Consider the following 22,071-nt stretch of genomic DNA (forward strand, 5'->3'; position numbering starts at 1 on the left):
TCGCTCCGTTTTTTACAGTCGCCCGTATTTTCTCTTCACAATAATTGTCATTTATGAAACTTTGAAAATTTCCATTTACACAAAGATTTAAGTAAATTGTATTTTCCGATAACCTACTTAGTTCTTTTCATAAGTTTTGTTTTTTGTCAGCAAAAACATTTTGTAATGAAGATTTATTGGAATATAATCTATATTGCAAATAATGATGTGAAAAAAAAACGAAGTAAAAAAAGGTACTGTGTAACACTTTTGAGGTAGTACACATAGTCATTTCTTCCAATAATAAATATAGAGTTCAAAATCAATAAATACAAACTATTATTAGAAAACACAACTTTGCCATTTCAGACGTTGCCGCATACACATTACACAAAATATTTGAGTACGTGCCACATCTGAAAATTGTTAAGACGAAAACAAGAGTTTAGAGAGTGAGATAGAAATCAGATACGACTAACCACTCAACCCCACCGTTTAAATTTCACTTTGTTTGCATAAGCCAGGGCTGCCCATATATGCCCAACCTGTAGCATAGGTTATATGCAACCCATTATGAGTTCTTGTACCGGCAAGACATACAGCAGATTAATGTTCGGTAAGTGATAAAAAGAATAAACTGAAACCACAAACACAAAAGATAAGTAGAAAGTTCACAAGACAAAAAAGAACAATTTGGTTTTCAGCCTTAGGCACACTTATACAGAAAAAAAGAGCAAAAACGACTTAAGTACTCTTATGCCAACTGTGTGAACTAAAACTTATTATCCGAACAGGTGTAGGATTGACTCAAGAATCAAAATCAACGATGAGCTTTCTCTTTTTTTTCTTTTTCACATTCAGCATCTTAACCTAAAAAAGGATTTTTTGCAACCAATTACATAATATACAGAACTTTTTATTTATCTCTTCGAATACAGTAACGAATATCATGTTAATTAATACAACAAAGTGGAGGAAATTAGCAAAAAATGGGAGTCGTAATACACACAATGCATTAAAAACTACTTAAGTAAAAGTGTCAGATAAAAGTGTGGCTGCAAAACCTATGATTAAGGAAATATGTAATGTACATTTAAAAAAAGAAAGGAAAAGATAAAAAAAATTTATGACAGAATACAATGTTTACTGACATGTGAGTTCAGATTACCCTGCAGCTTGTGATTTAAATAAAATAATAATATGGCAATTAAACCATTAACCAGTGCTCAATTAATTGAAAGGATTTAATGTTAATTATAATAATCTAAAAAATTAACAAAGTAAAATCGCACCTGATTTCGTGTCTTTGCTTTCGCAGCAGAGTAATCTGGTAATTGAGATAAGAGAGTTATTTCACCGTGGTCAACAGGAGGGTTTGAATCTTCGTGCTCCACGATAAAACTATCTTCCAAATAATTAGAATAATCTGTTTCCACCTCCTATAATAATATTATGTGTATCGTAATACAACATTTTACAATCTCTTTAGTTTAGGGAATACATATAAACATACACCCTATAGCAGAGTGGGATAAGACAAAAGGGACTATTTCTCTACCCTTTTGGTAGTAAACCAAGAACTTTTAGAGAATTAAATAAAGTCCTCATGATTTAAGAAAGGGTTAATTGTTCAAAACACAATGAGGAAATATGGGATTTAGGTGCCAATGGTAATCTTACCCTACAGTATTATGCTTTATTCTATACAAGAACACTTCAAGGCCTGGTGTGTTTAGAATAGAATTGTGATTATTCAAACACTGGGAAAGTTGTGTTATATATACATATATATATTATATGCACTTCTCCCACTTCATTAAAGTATCATGATAATACAACAAACTTAAGAATAGTTAAAGGTTATATTTAATCTGGGTAATTGTTTTTGTTCTAATATCTTGTATGACTGAGAAATCATATCATGGTCCATCGCAAACTATAATTTATGATATCACACCTGGGAAAATACATCAATATTTTGTCTGTAGCGTGGTTCAACAGTTGACTTGCATTTCAGCCACTCACTTGAATGTAGAGATTTAAGATACATTGCCTTCTCATCGGGTGCTTTCTCTTTATGGAAAAAGTAATATTTGCACAAAAGTTTCTTAGAAGTAAAACTGAGTCAATTAGTTTTTTTGTAGTTATATAGCAAAGCTGTATGCAAACATTACATTTATGCAATCAAGTTGAATCAACTATTGGCAAATGAACAGCTAGTACTGCTGTAACAACACAATTGTTTTTACTTCGACGGTATGGCCTCATACGATTTCTTTCAGAAATTTTTTTGAAACTATGGTGATACCTTTAGAGCTTTAGATTACATTTGAGAATCTCTATATATATTTAACTTTTTGTTATTGGTATGCTGCTTTAAGTTGAATGACAGGCCGCCGAGGCAAAATTTAATACATTAATTGAGTTGTACTAAAATAGTATCCATTGGTTACTTGCAAAAATATGGTCAATTGGTTTTACTTTATAAACCAGCATACCAGTGGTTGGATCGATGTGTTGAGTCAGTTGCGTTGCGTCATTTACAAAAGCCAACATTTCTTCATCTGTGAGTGATAGATCATCTTCTGTGATGTCACAATCACCACTTACTTCCGCTTCATTGTCGATAAACATCTATAAACAAAAAGGGGCGTTAATGAAAGAATAATTGAAACTTGGTTAATCCTTGCAGGGCAGGAAAACAACAGTCGTTACAACATGGTGATTTGTTTCATACATCTCGTGCTGCTTACGAGGTACCACTACCACATATATGTAACTTTATCGGTGACCGTTCTTTTTATTAGTGATACGTTGGAGCATTGCCATAAAGTGACTTGGTCAAGAACACATACGCCCACATCGGTAGCAGCGACGAGCCTTTAATGCGTAATATCTCGGTTATAGGCATGCGCGCAAACCACTGCGTCTTATAATGTAAAGTTTCATGGAGGAAATGAGGTTTATCTTCAAGACATGATGCATCCTAGTAATTATTATCAGCTTAGTGGTTACGGTTAGAGTGCACACTTCATAAGATATTTGCGGTTCCATATTTGTCAGTGCTATTGAACAAGATACTTAACGATGGAACCAAATGCTTGACCAAATCAAGTCCTTTTTATAATTAGACATAATTGCTGGCTGTGAAAATAGTCTAAAATAGTATAAAGAGAAAAGCATGTAAAGCGTTTTAACAAAACACTGCATTATAAAATTAAACCTATTTTTCAAGATCTTTAACATGGTAAGGTTAAAAAGTTTTTAAACTATGTAAAACATAAATATTAATTACCTTTGCATGATCTTTAGTTTGCATCACAGTTGGTTTAACTTTTCCGTGAAACTTTAGCAGTTTTGGAGTTGATTGTTTGTTGCATTGAATTTTATTTTCAAACAAGCTTTGATTCATTGGTAACACTGACCTGGGATGATCAAATTTTGTTTGCTCCTTTTTAACATGGAAAAAACTTTCTGAATCTGTATCTGATATATTGTCAGTTGAGGTTATATAGATTGCTTTCCCAGTTTCATTCAAGGATTCATCAGATTCAAGACATTTTGCTTTCCTTTGTTTCCTTTTAACCAACGCAGATAAAAACGACTCATCATCTATTTGTTTTAATAGAGAAAAAATATTTTTTTACAGAAAAGTATGTTATGCTTACAAATCTAAGTAAAATGTTTCTGGTTTTTACTTCTTTTTTTTCCCTTTTTGTTCAGTATAAAAGACGCTTAGGGTTACTGCTCCAACATATTAGTATTTTATGCATTGGATTATTTTGAAATTATCAGGAATTCATAAATAATATTTGCCCACAAAGTTGTGTGGTAACTGACCAACTGGTAATCCATACATGGACACATGATGCATGAAACAGAAGACCAGTGTTATTAATGTCATTTCTTTGCACCACGTGGATAAACAAATAACATTCTTAATTCAAATACCTTCAAATGTTTCTTCTGCAACTTTGTTTTTTATTTTATCACAAATATCCGTAGTTGTTTCCGAATTCTGACAAGCTCTTGTATAATTTTCCCCATTTAAAACTTTTTTACCGGTCGTAATATTTCCCGCAGCTTTTCTCTCTGTAGATGTGCTGCACACCGAGTGTTTTGGTATCGCACTACTGACCACCGGGCTTGACGTAAAAGAAGTACAGTCCACTAATGTGGTCAAATTAAAATCAACTTGAAATTCTGGGTCAAATAGATCAGCAGACACATCAAACGTTTGTTCAAGTTCATGGAATGACATTTGTTTTATATGTTTTAGTGATTCTTTAAGTTTCTTACAGGGAGGGTCCAGCTTGTTGGGTGGAATATTCTCCTCAGATTTTCGTTTCAGAGATTTGTTTACTGCTGGTTTCTTTTCTGCAGGGTTGTCCTCAATTAATTCATTAGGGGGGTCCAGATCAAGAGCAAATATATCAGGAAAACCAAAATCAGGAGTTTCTATATCAGGACTATCCAGTGTTGTATTGCTGTCACAGTGCGCATGATTCTTCACCAATGGCAGCAAACTCTTACCATTAACATTTGAAATATTGGTATCTAAGCAATCTTTTCCATCACTAGTATCACTTAAAAACAAATTAAAAGTACATGAGCTTGAAGTGGTGATGGCAGAAGTAGTATTAACACTTTGTGGGGAGTTCATATGCGTTGTAACTGGAGAAGTACTTAACTCTTGATGTTTTTCCTCCAAAATAATTTTCTCAGTTTTTACAGGATTACTTTCCTCCATAACTAACACTGGAGAGACTTGTTGGATATTTTTAGACAAACCCAAACCAAATTTTTCAAACTTATCACCATTATCAAAATCTTTATGGTTTAAACGAACAGTTTTTTCACAGATAATTTGTGGCTTTGAATCAGTGACAGCATTTTGGAGATAATTTGAGCTCTTTATAAACCGATCAGGAAAATCAATGTGGTTTGTAAAAAGTTTTGCTATATCTGCGATTTTCTTGATTGAGTTTATTTTTGATACTTTTGAAAATATTTCTCTTATGTCGCCAAAGTTTTTGTTCTGTTTGTGTGGAGACCGAACATTGTCTTTTGATGGTAAAATATCTAGTGTTGGTGAAATAATAATTGGTTCAGATTGTTTTGTTGTTTTTTCTTTATCATTTGTTTCCATTGTAATGACTGAATCATTCCTTGTTAACATCTAAACAATACAAAAAAAATATTGTTTATTTTTCAATAAAAGAACATTTAGTAACTGGCTTTGAAAATAACAGCCATTTTAAAATGTTATGGTAAAATAAATAACAAAATATACGAGAAAAATCATATTTGGCAATTTTTTTATTCAATAATAAAATAACATTTAAAATACAATTTTTTTTTATAAATATTGCATAGAGTTTACTTGTGAGCAGGACTAAGTTTTCCCTGTATGGCTCCTAATTTGAATACATACCTTATGAGTAAGGTTGTAGCACTGTGACTTATAAGCTAAGTTTCTTGGCAAAAGATAGTATATTCGTATATTAGTCACATGCCATGCTGTTGTTCAACTTATTGTATATAAACACATGGTTCGTTGGTGGTGTCAAGGTATCTAATGTATCTTGCGACTGTCTACCATAACAACGTAATATTAACATAAACCTTTGTTTTATCTCTTCAAAGATCATATAATATGATATGATTCATATTAAAGAATGAAGGGAAGGGAATTTACAGTTGTTAAAACACAGTATGGATAAAAAGATGAGGTGGGAGAGACTGTCAGTTAAAAAACGTGGCTGTTAAACCTAAACCATATTTATTGATAGCTTCTGTTGAACATGAAAGAACAAACCTCATGCAAAAGTTTAGTCCTTCCAGAATGTTCCACAAGCTTAGTTGTTTGGAGCCTACACTGCCATGGTAACCAATCCACCATCACTTTTGGAGCAATTTCTTGTTTCTTAAACTTAAAAGGAGGAAAAGAATTTAAGATAAAAGTAATAGGTTGAAAGGAATTTGTAATTTTTTTATTTAATAATGCAGGTTGGCTAAGCAGGAAAAAATCTACTCCTATAAATTCGGCAAGATCTATTTATTCTTATTGCAACCACAGATGTAACGAGTACATATTAAAACTTTTTTTAGTAAAGCATTTCACTCTTTCTCCTAAAACAGCACCTTTTATACCTAGATTGTGATATCTTATCATAAAAAGAATGACTGAACTATAGATAATTATAAGTGACCAAACCTAAAACAAACTAGCCATTTTAATATGAACATTATATATCAAAAAAAAATAAAAATAACTTTATAGTTTTCTAGTAAAATAAATAATTATGAAAGCAGTTTACCTCTTTATTTAAATAAATGCATGCTGAGTTGGAAGATACTTTCGGAATATGTGATAATATATCTCTCTCAATATAAAAATCTCTTTTCCACTCCATTATCTCATCAATAGACAGAAACAAGGACTTGGTTGATTCTTTTGCTTCATAAAAAAAAGTTTGTTGAAAACCAGCTAACATACCATAAGTTAAATTATCGAATATTTCGACCTTCGAGGCCATAGGGAACAAACTTATTAAAATGCAGGGGACGCAGGAATAGTTAGATGCATTTTTCTATAAATTAAACATAACTTGTTGGTTGAAACGTTACTGATTAATGTAACGCAGAAAATCCCAGGGTAAACCTACCCCGCCACTTCAAGCTTGGGTCTACCAACAACAGAAAAAATAAATCTGAAAAATACTTACATGTACTTTTGAAGTAGGAATTAAGAGAATTGGTCGATATTTTTCTCTTTTTTGTATTGGAAGGCAACTTTTCAACAGTTATAAACATTTTGTGACAAACAGGTTTAATATCATGTGGTATCATAGGTGGATTATGTGGGTAATATTGCAATGATTTACTACCAGCGTGCATTGCTTTTCCAATCGATTTTCGACTTGCTACGCTTGAGTTGTAATCCTGTAATCAGTTAAATATTAATACAATAATTTAAAAGTAAAAGAGTGGAAAAATTATTATCCGTAGTTGGTGCACAAACTGAATCATATGCACACAATACGACCATATTTAGTTTATTTTATATAAATTACAAAAAAAGAAAATTAAATTTAAATTATCTGCCACCTTAAAGCAAAGATACGCAGGGGGGCGGAAACTTTCCAAAAAGGAAAACAGAATCCATAATGACAAAAAAAACGAAAAAAACAAAATGAATGCTCCCACCAAGTTACTTGGTTAGGGACCAATTTGTTTACTTTAATAATGAAAAGTAGGGAGTGGAGTTAAAAGATAAAATATTTACTCTTTCTTCCTTCCCTTCAGTGATTAACATCACAATCTTTCCGTTTCTTTTCCTCCCAGTTCTTCCCATCCTCTGCACGAGGCGGATCGGACTTCTGTGGGAGTCGAAACACACAATGAGATCAACTGCCCCGATGTCCAACCCTTCCTCTCCAACACATGTTGCGATCAACGTGTTGTAAACACCCGAACAAAATCGAGCAACAGCCTAAGAAAAACGCTTTATAATTCTTTAAACGGGGTTTGAACATCCAGGGGTTTGCTTCCAAAATAAATATTCTTCTAAAAATCAATAAATTTGCAAGGCAAGTTACTACTAAAATGTTAAAGTAGTGATACAAATTGCTTTTCCCTTCACAATGGCTATCTTCTTTTTTTTAAGTGAGAAGGAAAAAATAGAAAGACATAATCCTAGGTAAGCTTTATTTAAAATTTTAGCCAATTAATGAAATTGGTACAACATAATTTACATTTTATTGTCTGTTTGATGTAACGGTCACACATTTTATCCAAAACTTTCTTTCTTTTTTTATCAAAAAGCGTGTTTTAACAACTGTTGTTTTACCGTTACTACCCGTCTTTTCACTTTTGTAAACCCCCCTGTTCTTTGTTACTGTGACTGAAAGGACGAAATCAATTTCATTCATTCATATAAAATTACAATTCACCATGAAAATTCATTATAAAACATAAAAATTCCCTTCACCTCTAATTGATCTTTTTGAGTAAATCTTTTACTTTTGTTTCCCTCTCTACAAGGACTTTCGTTTTTTGCTGTTGGGGCATGACCAACAAATTTAATCGGACGAATAAGCGGTTCATGTCGTTGAAGAAGATCTGTTACTTCTTGTACACTGTCACGATATTGACAGAACACAATAACTTTGGTTTCAGTTGATTTGTTTGAAGTATCTATAGTTGGTAAATTTCTTTTGAATTAATTCAGCATTGTACAGAGATGGTCTATGAATTTAGACTTTATTATTACTTCTAGGTTTCTGGCGTGTTGACTTGGTTTATCTTACCAAACTAAATGATGTTTATTAATATAAAGTGTTTATACAGCCAGATGCTATATGTTTAATGTCACTACATCATTATAATAGGCTAATAAGCTATTATTTTGTTTGAACAACAAATTCAACAGTACAACCAAACAGTTTTACTTTTAGTAGCAAACAATAGTCTGAATAAATAAAATACGACTTGTTTACTAGGCGAGTACAAGAAAATGAGTCATTACAGGTAGAACAGTTATCTATTTCATCTGCCTCGTGCTTGCTTACAAGTTATCCTTTTTTTCATACAACTGAAGAACTAGTAGCAATGATAAAGAAAATTTTTGGGGGGAATGATTATACAACATGCATACTATTTACCTGCACATTGCTGTATATTGTGAAAGTATGTTAAAACTATTTCTTCTAATTTCCTTAATTTCGGATGACTGTAGCATATAGATAAGTCAGAATATGCTTCTTTGTGCTGTTTAGGAAAAAAAACAGGTTTATTTTAAAAGTAACAATAACTGTTAATTAACACGAAATTAATTGATAAATTTTTTTTAACAAAAAGTATTTAAAAAAATATTAATATATATATTTTGAAATGTAACAAATAAATTTAATTTTTCATTGAGAAGTATTTACCGTTTGCACATAAGTGTTTGTGTTGTGTGATGAAAACAAGTTGGTCAACTCCTGATAGATTTCCTGAAATTGTTCATTGGCGGACAAAACATTTCTAGTTCTCAAGTTGGCTGTGAAAAACACAACTCACATACACAGTATAATGATTTATATGAATGAGGTCGTGCTGTGAGGCATGCCACTGGAAAGTTTAAGCTAGAGTTAGCCTTTTTATCCCATTAATACTACAAATTGATAAAAGTTTTACTAAGATACAGAAATAATTTGTAAAGGCTATAGAAACTTTATGAAAAACAGAAACACAAAAGAAATATAAAATGATTGAATTTATTTATGTTGGAAATACATATTGCCCAAAAGATAGTTATTATATACATATGCATATGTAGACCAATGGTATAAACCTAGCATAATATAATATAAACAATAATGATACAATACAACACTGTCAACACATTATATTTGGGTTTATACCTTTTGCACCATCCATTATTCCTTTCAAAAATATAAAAAAAGATTTCATTCCATGTTGAAGAAGTAGTTCAAGACCATGGTAAAGAGAGATAGCAGTCGCAAAATCCCCCTCGATAATACACATAGACGCTTTCTGATATTTTAGCAAAAAAAATTAATAATTTTATAAAAATTGAAAAAATTAAAGTAATAATCTTTATGTAAAATTTAATATTCTTTTGTTTTAGCAGAATACAGCATAGATATTAAAATTTTAAAAACAATTTTAAAACACAAACATTCATAATTTAAAGTCACAAGTTTGTGTTGAATTTTCCAAACAATACTTACTGCAAGATTCACAGGAAAACAAAAGCGCATTTAAATAAACAAACCAGTTTCCAGCTTTGCACAAAACTTACAGGCAAACCAGAAACTTTCCGAAATTGATCTCTTGCCATTAGCAGCGCATATTTTGTAATGTTTTTTGCATCTTTATGGTAAAGAATGTCATTTGAAACAAGGCGATTGATTAAAACTTGTATCACCTGAAAACATTACAAAATATTGTATATTAAACACCCCAAATTATATAGCCTATTATTCCTGCTACTCTTGAACATAATAAATCAGCATTTTAACAGATCCATATTATTTTAACAATTATTTAACAATTTAGAAAAGATTGAACATTAATTAAAAACTGGGTCGACCTACTTCGCCATTTTAAGGCTGCCAGGGTGCACCAAGAGTTATGACGCAATGACGCCTATGGTAATGCTTAGTTTTTCCAAAAACAGAACATCTTACAGCTAAATATTTTTCTTTGAACATCATGATCCTATCACAAAGTTTCACAACAACTTTTTCCACAGTTCGTGTGTGCGTGTATTGGCGTACATCTATTGCGTCTTCAGAACGAATCTCGGTTGTAGATATTAAAAGATTTGTAATGACCTGAACATAACTTTGTATTATTGCTGGTCAAAATATTAAATCAAAGTCTTTAGTTCCATCATTTAACCTACAGCTCAGCTGCTCAACCTAAACGATACAGTCACATTTGTTTTCATAGAAATTGGAATTTCTAAAATATTTAGAAAAAAAGTGTAGAAATATTTCCACAGTTAAACCAAAAATTTGTATCTAAAGTAAATTAAAGGCCAAACGTTTTATGAACTAGAAGTATAAAATTGCTTATCACCTGTTGAACTGCAAACATATTTGAACCTGGTGTGGCACTCAAGGCAAGAACTCTGAAGTTTTTGGAATGAACTAAAATTTTTTGAATAACCTTTAAAAAAAGGACAAATGAATAATCTTCAAACGAAAAAAGGACAACTAAATGTTTGCATTATATGCAAATTGCATATATATATCAGTTTTGACACCGATTATCGGTAGAGCGTAAATATTGGCAGATAATATCGGTGAATCAATATATCTGTCGACCTCTAAATTGTATGTACCCGATCAAACCCACCTGACAATATGCATAATTCCCTTGAGCTTTATGTGCTTCATCAAACACAACACATTTAATATCACAAGCAGGACATGTCCCACTGGCGAGGTCATTATTGAATAGTTGAGGTGTAAGAAAGAATACACGCTTGTTTGTCCACAAATCTTGTCGTTTTTTTACTTGCATAGAAGACCCTTTTAATATACTAAGCATAAATAAATTATAAACATCAATGTTTAAATCAACTTTATCATCCCTTCAATAGAAAAATACATAGTTGATACCGACTCGATAGTCCACTCGCCCATCCCATATTTGTATATACCTATGTACGAAAAGTTTAATGGTGTGTTTTCGGTATGTTTTAAAATTTAAACAAAAATTGATGGTCGTGCTTTGTTGTATATTCGCCAATTTCAGGGAATTTTTGTTTATTACATAGTCCATATATATAAATTAATGAGACTTTCAAAACCAATGTGCAGAGAACTATTTTCTACTAAATCGTTCAGATTTCAGAAAAAAACACCTCCAAAATCAGGTTATTTTTTCCAATTGTAGCAAAATATAGTAAGGTTAATTGAGCAGAAACAAATATTACAAGTTTAACCGCTCATTAAGTCAGGTGTTGTAAGACCAGGTAATTACACAGATCGACACCAAAATCCACTAAAGCAAACATACCTGTCATTTCAGCTTGATCATCTGCAGGGATTCCCATAATGTCATAACAAGCTTTGCTTTGTTGAGCTACCAGTGGCTTTGTCGGTGCAATAAAAATAATCTTGCCTTGTGGAAACCATCGGTAAAAGTTGTACATAACAACAGAAGCAATGAAAGTTTTGCCAAGACCAGTTGGTAAAACAACAAGTGTGTTTTTAAACAATGCAGTCTTAGTTATAGAAAGTTGATAATCACGTACAGGATAGTTGGTCGGATAAATCCAAATATTTCCCGCAGATTTATCAAAACTATCCATACTTTTTTGGTATTTCCATAAAACAACTATAAATTTAGTTTGTTAGGTGTTCTGTGACTGAATAAAGATAATAGAAGTATAGAACATAACAACATACTAATATGACAATTCAACACTATGTATGTATGTAACCTACTTCCTTACGTGGCCGGAAAACAACAGACGTTATCACACGGGTTTACCACCTCGTGCCAGCTTACGAGTTACCATGTATGTTACTTTGTGGGTGATTATATCTTTTTGGATTTTTTCATGTTTTTATGTATGGCTGATAATTTGGACAAACCATCAGTGACCACTGGGTTGGAGCAATTGCCCTTAAATGTCTTGCCCAAGGAAACATACGGCCACAATGGTAGCAACGTTAAGCCTTGAACCCATTTCCTCTGGGTTACAGGCAGGTTCGCTAACCACTATGCCACTGCCAAAAAAAGAGAAACTGATAACTAAACACTAAAAATAAATGAATGCAGATATGTGGAACTCCATAAAGCTTATCAGTGAAACAACTAGTTTTGGTGCCCTAGTTTTTATTAAAACAACTAAATGGTAATTCCATAGATGTTAACCTGTAAACACTTTGGTCTTAAGATGTTCCTTAGGTTTTACTGATACAAGTTGTGTAACTTTTTTGAAAAAAAGTCAAGGGCTTACTAATGAATATGTTAATGTTTAATTAAAGATTAATCAATTCGTTGCAGGTATAGTTTGGGTTTAGTGGGGGTTTATTAATAGCACCAAAAATTGGAAAATCAAAGATGTCCTATTGTATGTTACATATCGCTATTGTGATGTATTACCTAATAAAAACGTCAACAATAAACAATAATAAACATATAACTTAACACAAGGCAGGCTAAATACCATGAAGAAGCAGGTTTTCTCACAGAGTGAATGTAATAGTAGGGTGCTAGTGAAGAGTCTTCCCCCCACCCTATTTGCTAACCACTAACCCCCAAACCATCAACACCTAACCCCCTAACCACCAACCACTAACACTTTCACCAGCCTATTCTGCTATGTACTGGAAGATTCTTTACTAGTGCCAATAGTAGCACTACTAGGAGATAGAAGTAATAGTATAGCAGCGCCTTTTCCACTATAATACATGCACTTCACATACGCGGTACAACTCATTTGTTTGGCGCAGTTGCACAATGATTACTGCGCCTGCCTTTCTAGTGGTCACAGGTTCAAAGACTGCCGCTGCTACCATTGTGGACGTTTCTTATATGTGGTTGGGCAAGACACATAACGGCAATAGCTCCAGCAGTGGTCCCATATGGGTTGTCTAAGTTATAAAATAATATACACATAATAACACATAATGTCTAAGTTATAAATATAATATATACACATAATGTCTAAGTTACAAATATAATATACACATAATAACACAAATCACTTACAAAGTTACATGGTTTACTTAAAAAAACGTTGTACTTCCACAGATACTTCTCCGTCATTAAGAGCGTAAGTAAATTCATGCTTTGTTTTAACTTAAAAATAAATACGTGACCAAACACACAAAACAATCAATTGTGTGTATTTTAAGTCTCCCGGGTTCGTTCCAAAGTGATACGAATATTTAGTAAACACACAGAGATCGAAAACCAGCTCAAATGGGGCACAGAAATAAAAAAGAATAGAACGCGCATCTTTAATGTAGGCAAAGGAGAGAGGTGATACACTCTCTCTCTTTCGCGGGTCGTTCCCGTTTACTATTGTAGTCAATGGAATCGACGGCGTTTTATGTATTTTTTCTCGTTTTTTTGACTTAATTTAAAGTTTTAGGGTAAAACCAACGCTTATATATACACATATATAAGTATATATATAAGCGTTGGTAAAACAACTATTTTCTAATATTTATATATTTCAAACAAACCGTTTGTTTGAACATTTTTAATTAAATTTATTAAATAATTAAATTTCCCAAAAAAGTGGTAAACTGTAAGCGTTAACCTACCAAATAACTAAACTAGCCTAATAAACTTGATTAGTTGGTGTAGGTTTTGAAATAAACAGCTAAAACTTCCCAAAAATACTATGCCTCTATCTTTTACAATGGAGACCAAGCGAAATGGGGACGGAGTTGGCGGTCACGTGAGAAAAAAGAATATATCACGGTTTTGGAAAGTTGCGCGTTCTACTCTTTTTTATTTCTGTGAAATGGGGGACCCAACTTAGCAAAATGATGGCCATTTTCGATCAAATTCCTGATGCCTGTTTACGTTGAAACGTGGAGACTACGTAAGGTATTGTAACTGAGTCTGGAGAGTTTGTGCAACAACAACCGTTTGTTGTCGGCAATGAAAGTTCCAACCAATGACTGTAAAACATCACGGATTTTGTCACATGTATAACATGGTGTGTTCAGTGTACTATGTTTTGTATACTATTCTTAATTTTGAAACTAGAAAATGGTGTTATAGTTATAGATATGTGACCGTTATAGATATTATGTAATGTGAGCGTTATAGATAAGTGACCAGAATCTTGCATCTTAAAAGTATCGCCTTATGCTGTTACAATTTGTTAATTCAGAAATACTCACAAAATAAATATGAAAGGTTTATTGCTTAAATGACTGCGTATAAACTGGACTCCATGGGTGGCATTCTTGGCTACCGACTAAACTAGTCGCCCCTAAATCGTCTTACCAACGTCTGTAATAAGTAATGCTAAAAAAACGCCATTAACCAATAGTTACTGCGATCGATCAACTTTAGTAACCATTAACCAGTAGTTACTGCGACCGACCAACTTTAGTCGGTGGCCAAGAATACCATTTCATATATATTTGTTAGTGGTATGCTATGTTGCCATGCTGTAATTCTTTATTTGCCTTGTGTCTAACCAAACGTCATGATTTAATTGTTTTGCTTTTTTCCTTTTTTATTCCGTGCTACATTTGAATATATGTACACCGCACACACACAAAACAAAGTATCCGGCAAAAGTTTACAATGGTTAAAACAGGACAGCTGTCTTTTTCTTACTTAACACTATTTTGTTCTTTGGCAGATTGTGGGTATAACCAAATCCACAACTGAGAAAGAAATTGTTGCTCATGACTCATGAGAATCGTTCTCCCTGTCTGTTGTCTTGTTCAGTGTGATCTGGGATGTCACCTAGGAAAGATTGACTGGTATCTCTAAAATACGCGTGAACAGCGCGAGTTGTTTCTAAAATACATGCGAACATGGTTGGTGCGTCTTTTTATCAACTGGCAGGGGCTATGAGACTATAGGGCTATGGGGCCATATATATATATATATATATATATATGGTATACAAGGGAGAGGAAGGGGCTATGAGGTTATGGGGTTATAGCTTAATTAGTACAAAACAATTTTTATGGTTAGTAACATCTGTCATGTTCACGTGTGGTTGTTTGGCGTATTTTAAAGACACTGTTCGCATTGTACGAGCTGTTTGTGCGTCTTTTAGGACATTCAGGTTGACAATTACATTAGTTTACTTCCTGCTTAATTTTCCTCAAATGTGAAGACATGGGTTTTTCCTCCAGCACACAAATAATTTTATGAATTTAGAACAATTTTTGTGTTTTGTATTATATACTTTTTAGTTTTTAATTTGAAATTTTTTTTATAGACTTTTTAATCAGAAATGCCTAAGGTAGCAAAAATTAAGGTGATGAAATCGAAAGAAAAAAAGGAATGTGATAGGAAATTTCGACAATCTTCCAAGCTTGCAATTCGTTTTAAAGTACGCACCGAAAAGTCATCCTTTAGATGTGATGTTTGTGAAAAATTGTTTTATGACCCTGAAATGTTCAATAGCCATAAGTTTTTGCATGTTAAGGAAAAGCCTTTCAAGTGCTTGATTTGTGAAAAGACATTTAGTAGGATGTCATACCTTAAATTACATGAAAATGTTCATAAGGAAGAGAGACCTTTCACATGCAATATATGTGACAAAGCTTTTAAGCAGCCAATTGATGTGAAAAGACATATGGTTGTTCACTATGAAACAAAACCTTATAAATGTAATATATGTCTTAAATGTTTCAAGCACAACTCCACCTTAAATAGTCACAAATCCGTTCACACTAAAATAAAGCTATTCAAATGTAGTGTGTGTGACAAAGCATTTGCAACAAGTAGTAATCTGACAACTCATGAGCGTGTCCATAGCGGAGAAAACCCTTACAAGTGCGAAGTTTGTTACAAAACATTTAAACAGGCTAGTCATTTAAAGCAGCACTTTATGACGCACACCAAAGAAAGGCCCCATGAGTGTGACCAATGCAAAGCAACATTCGCACGTGTATCAAACCTGAAGCGCCATCAATTGATTCATACTGGAGAAAAGCCTTTCAAATGCGATGTTTGTGAACAGTCCTTTGCTCGTACCACCGCCTTAATAGATCATAAAAAAATCCACACTAACGAGAAGCCTCACAGGTGCAAAACGTGTATGAAAGACTTTAGGCAACTTGCGGTATTGCGGAGACACGAAAAAACACATTTGAATAAAATCAAACAGAAGAAGGCACGCAAGTCTTGAGAATCGAGATTAAAAGTATCTACTGTTTAATATATCCACTGTTTAATTACTTGTATTACACTGTAATTTGCCAGAAATTCTGTTTTTTATCGACCAATTTATAATAATTTAATATACAATTGTGATGCTTAAGCTGAACCAATATCTTTCATGTCGATGTCACAATCATTAAATCATAGCTACTTGATTTTGCATAGTATATATTATAAGTGTTTTATATATGCATAACAGATAACAGTATAACTGTCTTGTTTGTATAGAATAAGTATTAAATTTAAAGATAAGAATTAAAGGATAAATTTTCAAACAAAGTTTTATAATAAAGACCAAGAAAAATAAAACTACAGTAAAAGCTGCAACAAGGTATTTGCCATTACTGTCTGAATAGTTTTCTTGTAAAAATTGTATGAGAGGTTGCATATTGCATGAAAACACCTCAGTTAACAATTTTACTTGTTACAAGTGCAGTAAATAATTTGCCATATTATTTGCATCAGCAAAAAGTCATTTAAATGAAAAATTTGTAAATAATATATTCCCACCATAGTATTATAGCATTCACTTTAAACCTGTTTTTACCATTTTAATATGAAACTAGACAACTAGTAATATAAAAGTTCTAAAATAAAACTCTAATCAGTAGTTTAAAATCACTGCAAGATTTTATAAATAACAAAGCAAGTCCCTGAATTATCCATAAACCACATTTTGCCAAAAATTACAGCCCCAAACAATATTAAAAGCATGATCATACTTCTTTAGCATTGTATAATCTTATAAGGTAAAAATATTTAAGTATAATTTTCTTGGAAACCCATTTTTGTGGTCCCACTACTTTAATATCATTGAGTGCATTGCAAGGAAAAAATCTTTGTCATGGTTTTGTATCGAATGTATCTTTTTGTGTAGAATAATATTAATTTTAAACACCAAGTAAAGTATAGATCTTTGTGGGATAGTTATTTTTATCTTACTGTAACAAAGGTACTACAGAAAGAACCACTAAATGTTATATTAATTCAGAAATTGTATATATTTTCTATCTATTACTTTACCTAACCTTTATTTACTTTATTCAGCAGATACTTTGTTCTTGGTTAGTATGTGTTTACATTTTGTGTCTGGAAAATTTTAATGGCACAATGACTATAGAAAATACAAGTAAACGTATAGCATTCACTCCAGCAGATGATTTTTCAGACAAATCATTGGATGAAAAGTTTGTGGCAAGCACTGCTACCTTGTACAACTTTGGTTATGCACCAAAAAAGGTAATTGAATGTTTCCAGAAATTTTGCTATGACTACAACACACTTGCCGAAGCCATATCCGCCTTGCTAAAGCGGGATAAGTTGTTAAAAAGAAAATATCGATTTATGACTGTTCCTGTGACATATCAAATGCTAGCGAGGCCTACTAATGATGACCAACCAAATGTTGTAAGAACATCACTACTGATGCTGCACAAGTATAGTAAGGAATGTCATTACAAATCAGTGTCAGATGCCATTGAAGAGCTATTAATGTCTCCTGTAATGCAAATGGAAAATACCTGTGACAATGAAAATTCAGACAAATGTGATACATCCACCTTTAGTGTGCTGACTGATGTGGAAAAGGAGGCATTAGTAAAAATTGCTGATGTACTTTATCAGAAGATTCAAGATAAAACTATAAAAAACAGAGAGAAAGTAAAAGCACGTCGCACAAATGCCGCCAAAAAGCTTAATGTTTCTTCATCATCGAAACAAGTATCTGGTATACTTAATAAACCAAATGTATTAAAACTCTCTTCGCCTGTCCCTGTTATGCTAGACCCAGACTACAGTCCCAGCATGAAGGACCCAGCCATAGCATGGACTAAGCCTGTAAAATCCACCGCTATTTTGAATCGAACAGATCAAGCAAAACTCTGCAAAACTGAACCTCAAGCTCAAGTTGAAAAGGCAGACGCCCAGCTATTGTTTCCATTAAGTATATTCAAACCCAGTTACTCTCAACCTACATTGCAAAGTGACGATTACATTAAGCGGGCCATGAATGGTTTAGAACCAACAGAACAGATCTTATATATGCTTGAATTTCTACATTTGATTCCCAGTGACAACTCATAGGACAGATTAAAATAATAGTAATTCATAAATTACAATAAATCTAATTACTTTCCAGGTCCGATTTATTTAAAAGCTGTTTTAATTGTAATGACATAAATAAGATACATTTAACTCAGTTTTATTGTTGAAAAATTCCTAAAATTCTTTAGACTCAGTTTTGTTTTTAAGTTTATAAATTCAGTTTAATTTACTTTCCAACGTTTCCTTTTTACTTTGTCACTGCCAATTAACTTGCTTATTGTCACCACAATAAACAGATTCATTTTATTGTTTTCACCATGATTTTGAAAATGCCTTATATAGCACAAGCAACAAGCAATATATTCATGTTCTTCTTATCATGGTATATGTGTACAATGACATGCTGAGTATCACTTAACTGTGTAGATGATAAATGACGGTCACACACCATTTTGTTTTATTCACCTTGTGTGTCTGCTTCCGAGCTACCATGTAAGTAACTTTGTGGAGGGTGACAATCACTGAAATGGAGCAATTGACTTAGGTGTCCTGATAGCAGCAATTGAGTATGTAACCTTTAGAGAGGAATATAACATGTATTTGGGTAATTGTCATTATGTCTTCAGGCGAGGCAGGTGATACGAATTCTTGAACTTGTTATGAATATAGGAGAATGGGAAATAGTATTTAAAAACAGTTACATCTGCTATAACCTGCTTTCACATTATATTCAGTAGCCATTGGAGGCTCAAACAATTAATACAACGTTTACCTTTTATAATCATTGATCATAATGAGAATATATTTTCACTAGTACTACCATGTCTACTGCATACATCATGTTCTGTTATTCTAAATTGGAATTTCGTAAATAACCTGTCAATTTTAGCTGTTGCTTGGTAATTGTGAGACTACATTTTATTAATCATGGATAAAAGTTACAAATATACAATTCGCAGTTTGTATTTGCAACTCATAAAATACATGAGGTGCCAGAGTGTATAAAATTACCAAAAACAAAGTTGAACATTGAACTATACATCTCTATAGAATGAAAAATCATGCAGTTCGGCACAAATTGTAAATAATTAGTTTGTTACAATACTCAACAGTATAATAAATTGATTTTCAGACAACCTTGCTGATTTAAAAATACCGTTGTTACTTAGATCTTTAGGCTAAAACTGCAAATACAGTACTCAAATATTAATATATATATATGAATATTATACTCATAAAGCAGTTGATGATATTATATAGACATTAAACATCACTGAAAAAAAAGTGAAAATCCTTATCCTGGTGTTGCTATCACTATTCGCATCTAGAGAATCAAAACCTGGTGTTTAGTATAAACATGGTTGGATAAAAACTTTATTGTTGACTGATTTGTTTGCACACTGTTAGTGTTTATCAACACATGTATGATTATCTATGGTTATGTCAAGTGGTGAATGGTTGCTTTAGAGAAAGTAAGGAGTTGTGGTTCTTGATGGAATTACCCTCATGTTGTCTGGGACAGCACGAAATAATTTTGCTTCTCGCTCTTCAGGTGATGTAATAGACAGTATTGCTGCAATATTGCCACAACGGTAACAATAATTTGGAGCAGACCACACTGTAACCAAATGGTCGTTGAACATGTATTTATAACCATCATGGACAACTTGGTGAGCTCTGCAGATCAGCGACAAGTCATTGATTTGTACAAATTCCTGGGTAACTTTAGCACCAAATAGCCAGCCTGCTCCTCTGTTGCTGATTGCCCAGGTGTCCACGTCTTCTGGATCGGACCAAACCAGATCACAGAACGGACCTTTGTGTGGGATTTCTTGCTGGCGGTCAATTATACGAATTTGATCTAAGGTCTTGATGTCAGGAGATAAACCACCATGTACACATAGAATTTTAGAATCAATGATTGCTGCAATGGTCAGCAGATCAAACACCTTAGTGCAATAACGCCATGCATTGGCATTACCATACTTTGTTTGGCACTCATCATAAAACCCATACACTTGAGTAATTTGCCTAGTTTCATGATTCCCTCGAAGTAAAGTAATCTTATCTGGCCACTTCGCCTTTAAAGTCAGGAGATAGGTGAATGTTTCCAAGCTGTAATAGCCACGATCAACAAAGTCACCCATGAAGATGTAATTTGTGTCTGGTATTTCCCCGCCAGTTCGAAACAGTTCAAGTAGGTCATAAAATTGTCCATGGATATCACCGCATACTGTTACTGGAGTTGAAACAGGCTGGACATTTGATTCTTCAAGCAATAGATCACACACATAATCGCACAACTTCTTTAAGTCATGTTCTGGCAAATACTTGCACTCTTTGGCAAACGCAACCATTTTATCTACATCTAACGAAATCATAATGAGGTGCTATTTTGTAATCTGAGGTAAACTTGATTAATATTATTTATTTATAAAAGATATATATATATATATATATTTAAAGTATAGTTTTTGTGCAATAAATATACAGTGTACCTTTTTTTTGGCGAATGAAACAGGAATTCGTTCTTTTATTATAAAACTTGCGTCATACCTTTGTTAAATATTCACACAAAATAAACCTACAGCAACTCCTAAGTCAAACTGGAATTCTGTCAAAAAATACAAATTTAAACGAAATGTGTTGCCAAACATAAATGTGTTTATTTTGAAATAGAAAACGAAAAAAACAAGAGAGTGAAGCAGTAAGAGATAGACATGGCTAATTATAAACGATTAATATAAAAAAGGAGAACATAGCTCTAATGAATAAACCCATATTATAATAAGCATAACATTAATTAAACCTTTTACTATTGCGGTAGAACTAACTCAATAAAAAATGAACCATAATTTTTTTGTTTTGTTTTTTGAATGAATGAATGAAGTTTATTTCGTCTCTTCGGTCACCATAGCGAAGACCAAGAGAGTTGACATAAGCGAAAAGACAGGTAGTAACGGTAAAACCAGAGTCGTATAAACACCGAGTAGTCCAACTGCCGTCTTTGTGTGTCCAAAATAGAGCGAAAGTGGTGACTTTGACAAAGGGTTTAAACGAACTTGTTAAGTTTTGTTTGTGTTTTCCTATTGTGGGAAGGTGTAAAACAGCTTCTATTTACCTTACCAAACATTTTTTAGAAAAAATGTATAAATTTAGCCGCATTAAATGAATAAAATGTCGCAAATCAACCGCTTCTAATTCTAATTTTTGACTTTTTTTGACACAGAAAACAAATAACACATGTTTTTTACATTTTTCAACCTTTAAATTTGTTTTTAGGCCCAAGTTTTTCTGTAATTTACCGAAAAACATACATTTTTCCTATACCTACTGTGTTATTTTGGACCCAAATTGCCGTTCAATTTGTGTTTTACGTAACAATGGGTTGGACTACTCGGTATTTCTATGGCTCTGGGTAAAACAACAGTTGTTAAAACACGCTTATTGATAAAAAAAGAAAGAAATACTGTTTTGGATAAAAGTCGTGACCGTTACACCCTACAGACGATGCAATGTGAAAATTAAATAAATACCATTTATTTAAACATAATGAAGTTCTAATTGGAAGTAAAGTGTGCGTAATGACACAACCCGTACAATGGGGGGATTCGGCCTTAAAGAAGATTGATCCAAAGATTGGAGCATAAG

The 22,071-nt window shown here is 32.8% G+C and overlaps 3 protein-coding genes and 1 pseudogene across 7 annotated transcripts; 2 read left to right on the plus strand and 2 right to left on the minus strand.

The window, feature by feature from the left end:
* Positions 1-122: 122 nt before the first annotated feature.
* On the minus strand, positions 123-13,430 carry LOC149728091 (uncharacterized). Of its 3 annotated transcripts, none has more exons than XM_089889256.1 (20): positions 13,222-13,430; positions 11,518-11,869; positions 10,852-11,027; positions 10,573-10,662; positions 10,179-10,325; positions 9,791-9,916; positions 9,390-9,522; positions 8,916-9,025; positions 8,646-8,751; positions 7,973-8,178; positions 7,268-7,474; positions 6,708-6,924; positions 6,300-6,439; positions 5,798-5,911; positions 3,931-5,158; positions 3,275-3,591; positions 2,478-2,613; positions 1,937-2,052; positions 1,272-1,418; positions 123-849 (listed from the first exon to the last, which is right to left on the minus strand). In XM_089889256.1, the coding sequence occupies exons 2-20, from the start codon at positions 11,810-11,812 to the stop codon at positions 787-789; spliced, it is 4,074 nt and encodes a 1,357-aa protein (XP_089745382.1). In that variant the 5' UTR covers positions 11,813-11,869; positions 13,222-13,430; the 3' UTR covers positions 123-786. The 3 variants fall into 3 exon arrangements, with proteins under 3 accessions (XP_089745382.1, XP_089745381.1, XP_089745380.1); XM_089889255.1 differs by having other exon boundaries at positions 11,518-13,103; XM_089889254.1 differs by having other exon boundaries at positions 11,518-13,430.
* Positions 13,431-13,667: 237 nt separating this feature from the next.
* On the plus strand, positions 13,668-17,424 carry LOC149728092 (uncharacterized). 2 transcript variants are annotated; one of them, XM_089889333.1, is made up of 2 exons: positions 13,668-14,182; positions 14,840-17,424. In XM_089889333.1, the coding sequence occupies exon 2, from the start codon at positions 15,446-15,448 to the stop codon at positions 16,343-16,345; it is 900 nt and encodes a 299-aa protein (XP_089745459.1). In that variant the 5' UTR covers positions 13,668-14,182; positions 14,840-15,445; the 3' UTR covers positions 16,346-17,424. The 2 variants fall into 2 exon arrangements, with proteins under 2 accessions (XP_089745459.1, XP_089745460.1); XM_089889334.1 differs by having other exon boundaries at positions 13,668-14,070.
* A 63-nt stretch (positions 17,425-17,487) lies between these two features.
* LOC149728093 (uncharacterized) lies at positions 17,488-18,870 on the plus strand. Its single transcript, XM_089889332.1, has one exon. The coding sequence runs from the start codon at positions 17,488-17,490 to the stop codon at positions 18,457-18,459; it is 972 nt and encodes a 323-aa protein (XP_089745458.1). The 3' UTR covers positions 18,460-18,870.
* Positions 18,871-19,367: 497 nt separating this feature from the next.
* On the minus strand, positions 19,368-20,852 carry LOC149728094 (serine/threonine-protein phosphatase 6 catalytic subunit pseudogene; annotated as a pseudogene). The gene has a single exon (XR_016386086.1). The product of XR_016386086.1 is annotated as a serine/threonine-protein phosphatase 6 catalytic subunit pseudogene (transcript).
* Between the last annotated feature and the right edge of the window lie 1,219 nt (positions 20,853-22,071).

This window comes from Ciona robusta, chromosome 11, assembly GCF_009617815.1.
Source record: "Ciona robusta chromosome 11, ASM961781v2".
Classification (NCBI taxonomy): domain Eukaryota; kingdom Metazoa; phylum Chordata; class Ascidiacea; order Phlebobranchia; family Cionidae; genus Ciona; species Ciona robusta.

What these genes read in the sequence shown, in the direction of transcription:
- LOC149728091 (XM_089889256.1), bottom strand. Translation starts at nt 11,812, where the DNA reads ATGGATAGTTTTGATAAATCTGCGGGAAATATTTGGATTTATCCGACC. An exon ending in TCAAAGAAAAATATTTAGCT is followed by an intron (nt 9,917 to 10,178) that starts GTAAGATGTTCT and finishes TAATGTTTTCAG; the next exon opens with GTGATACAAGTTTTAATCAA. An exon ending in GCATTTATTTAAATAAAGAG is followed by an intron (nt 5,912 to 6,299) that starts GTAAACTGCTTT and finishes CCTCCTTTTAAG; the next exon opens with TTTAAGAAACAAGAAATTGC.
- LOC149728092 (XM_089889333.1), top strand. Translation starts at nt 15,446, where the DNA reads ATGCCTAAGGTAGCAAAAATTAAGGTGATGAAATCGAAAGAAAAAAAG.
- LOC149728093 (XM_089889332.1), top strand. Translation starts at nt 17,488, where the DNA reads ATGACTATAGAAAATACAAGTAAACGTATAGCATTCACTCCAGCAGAT.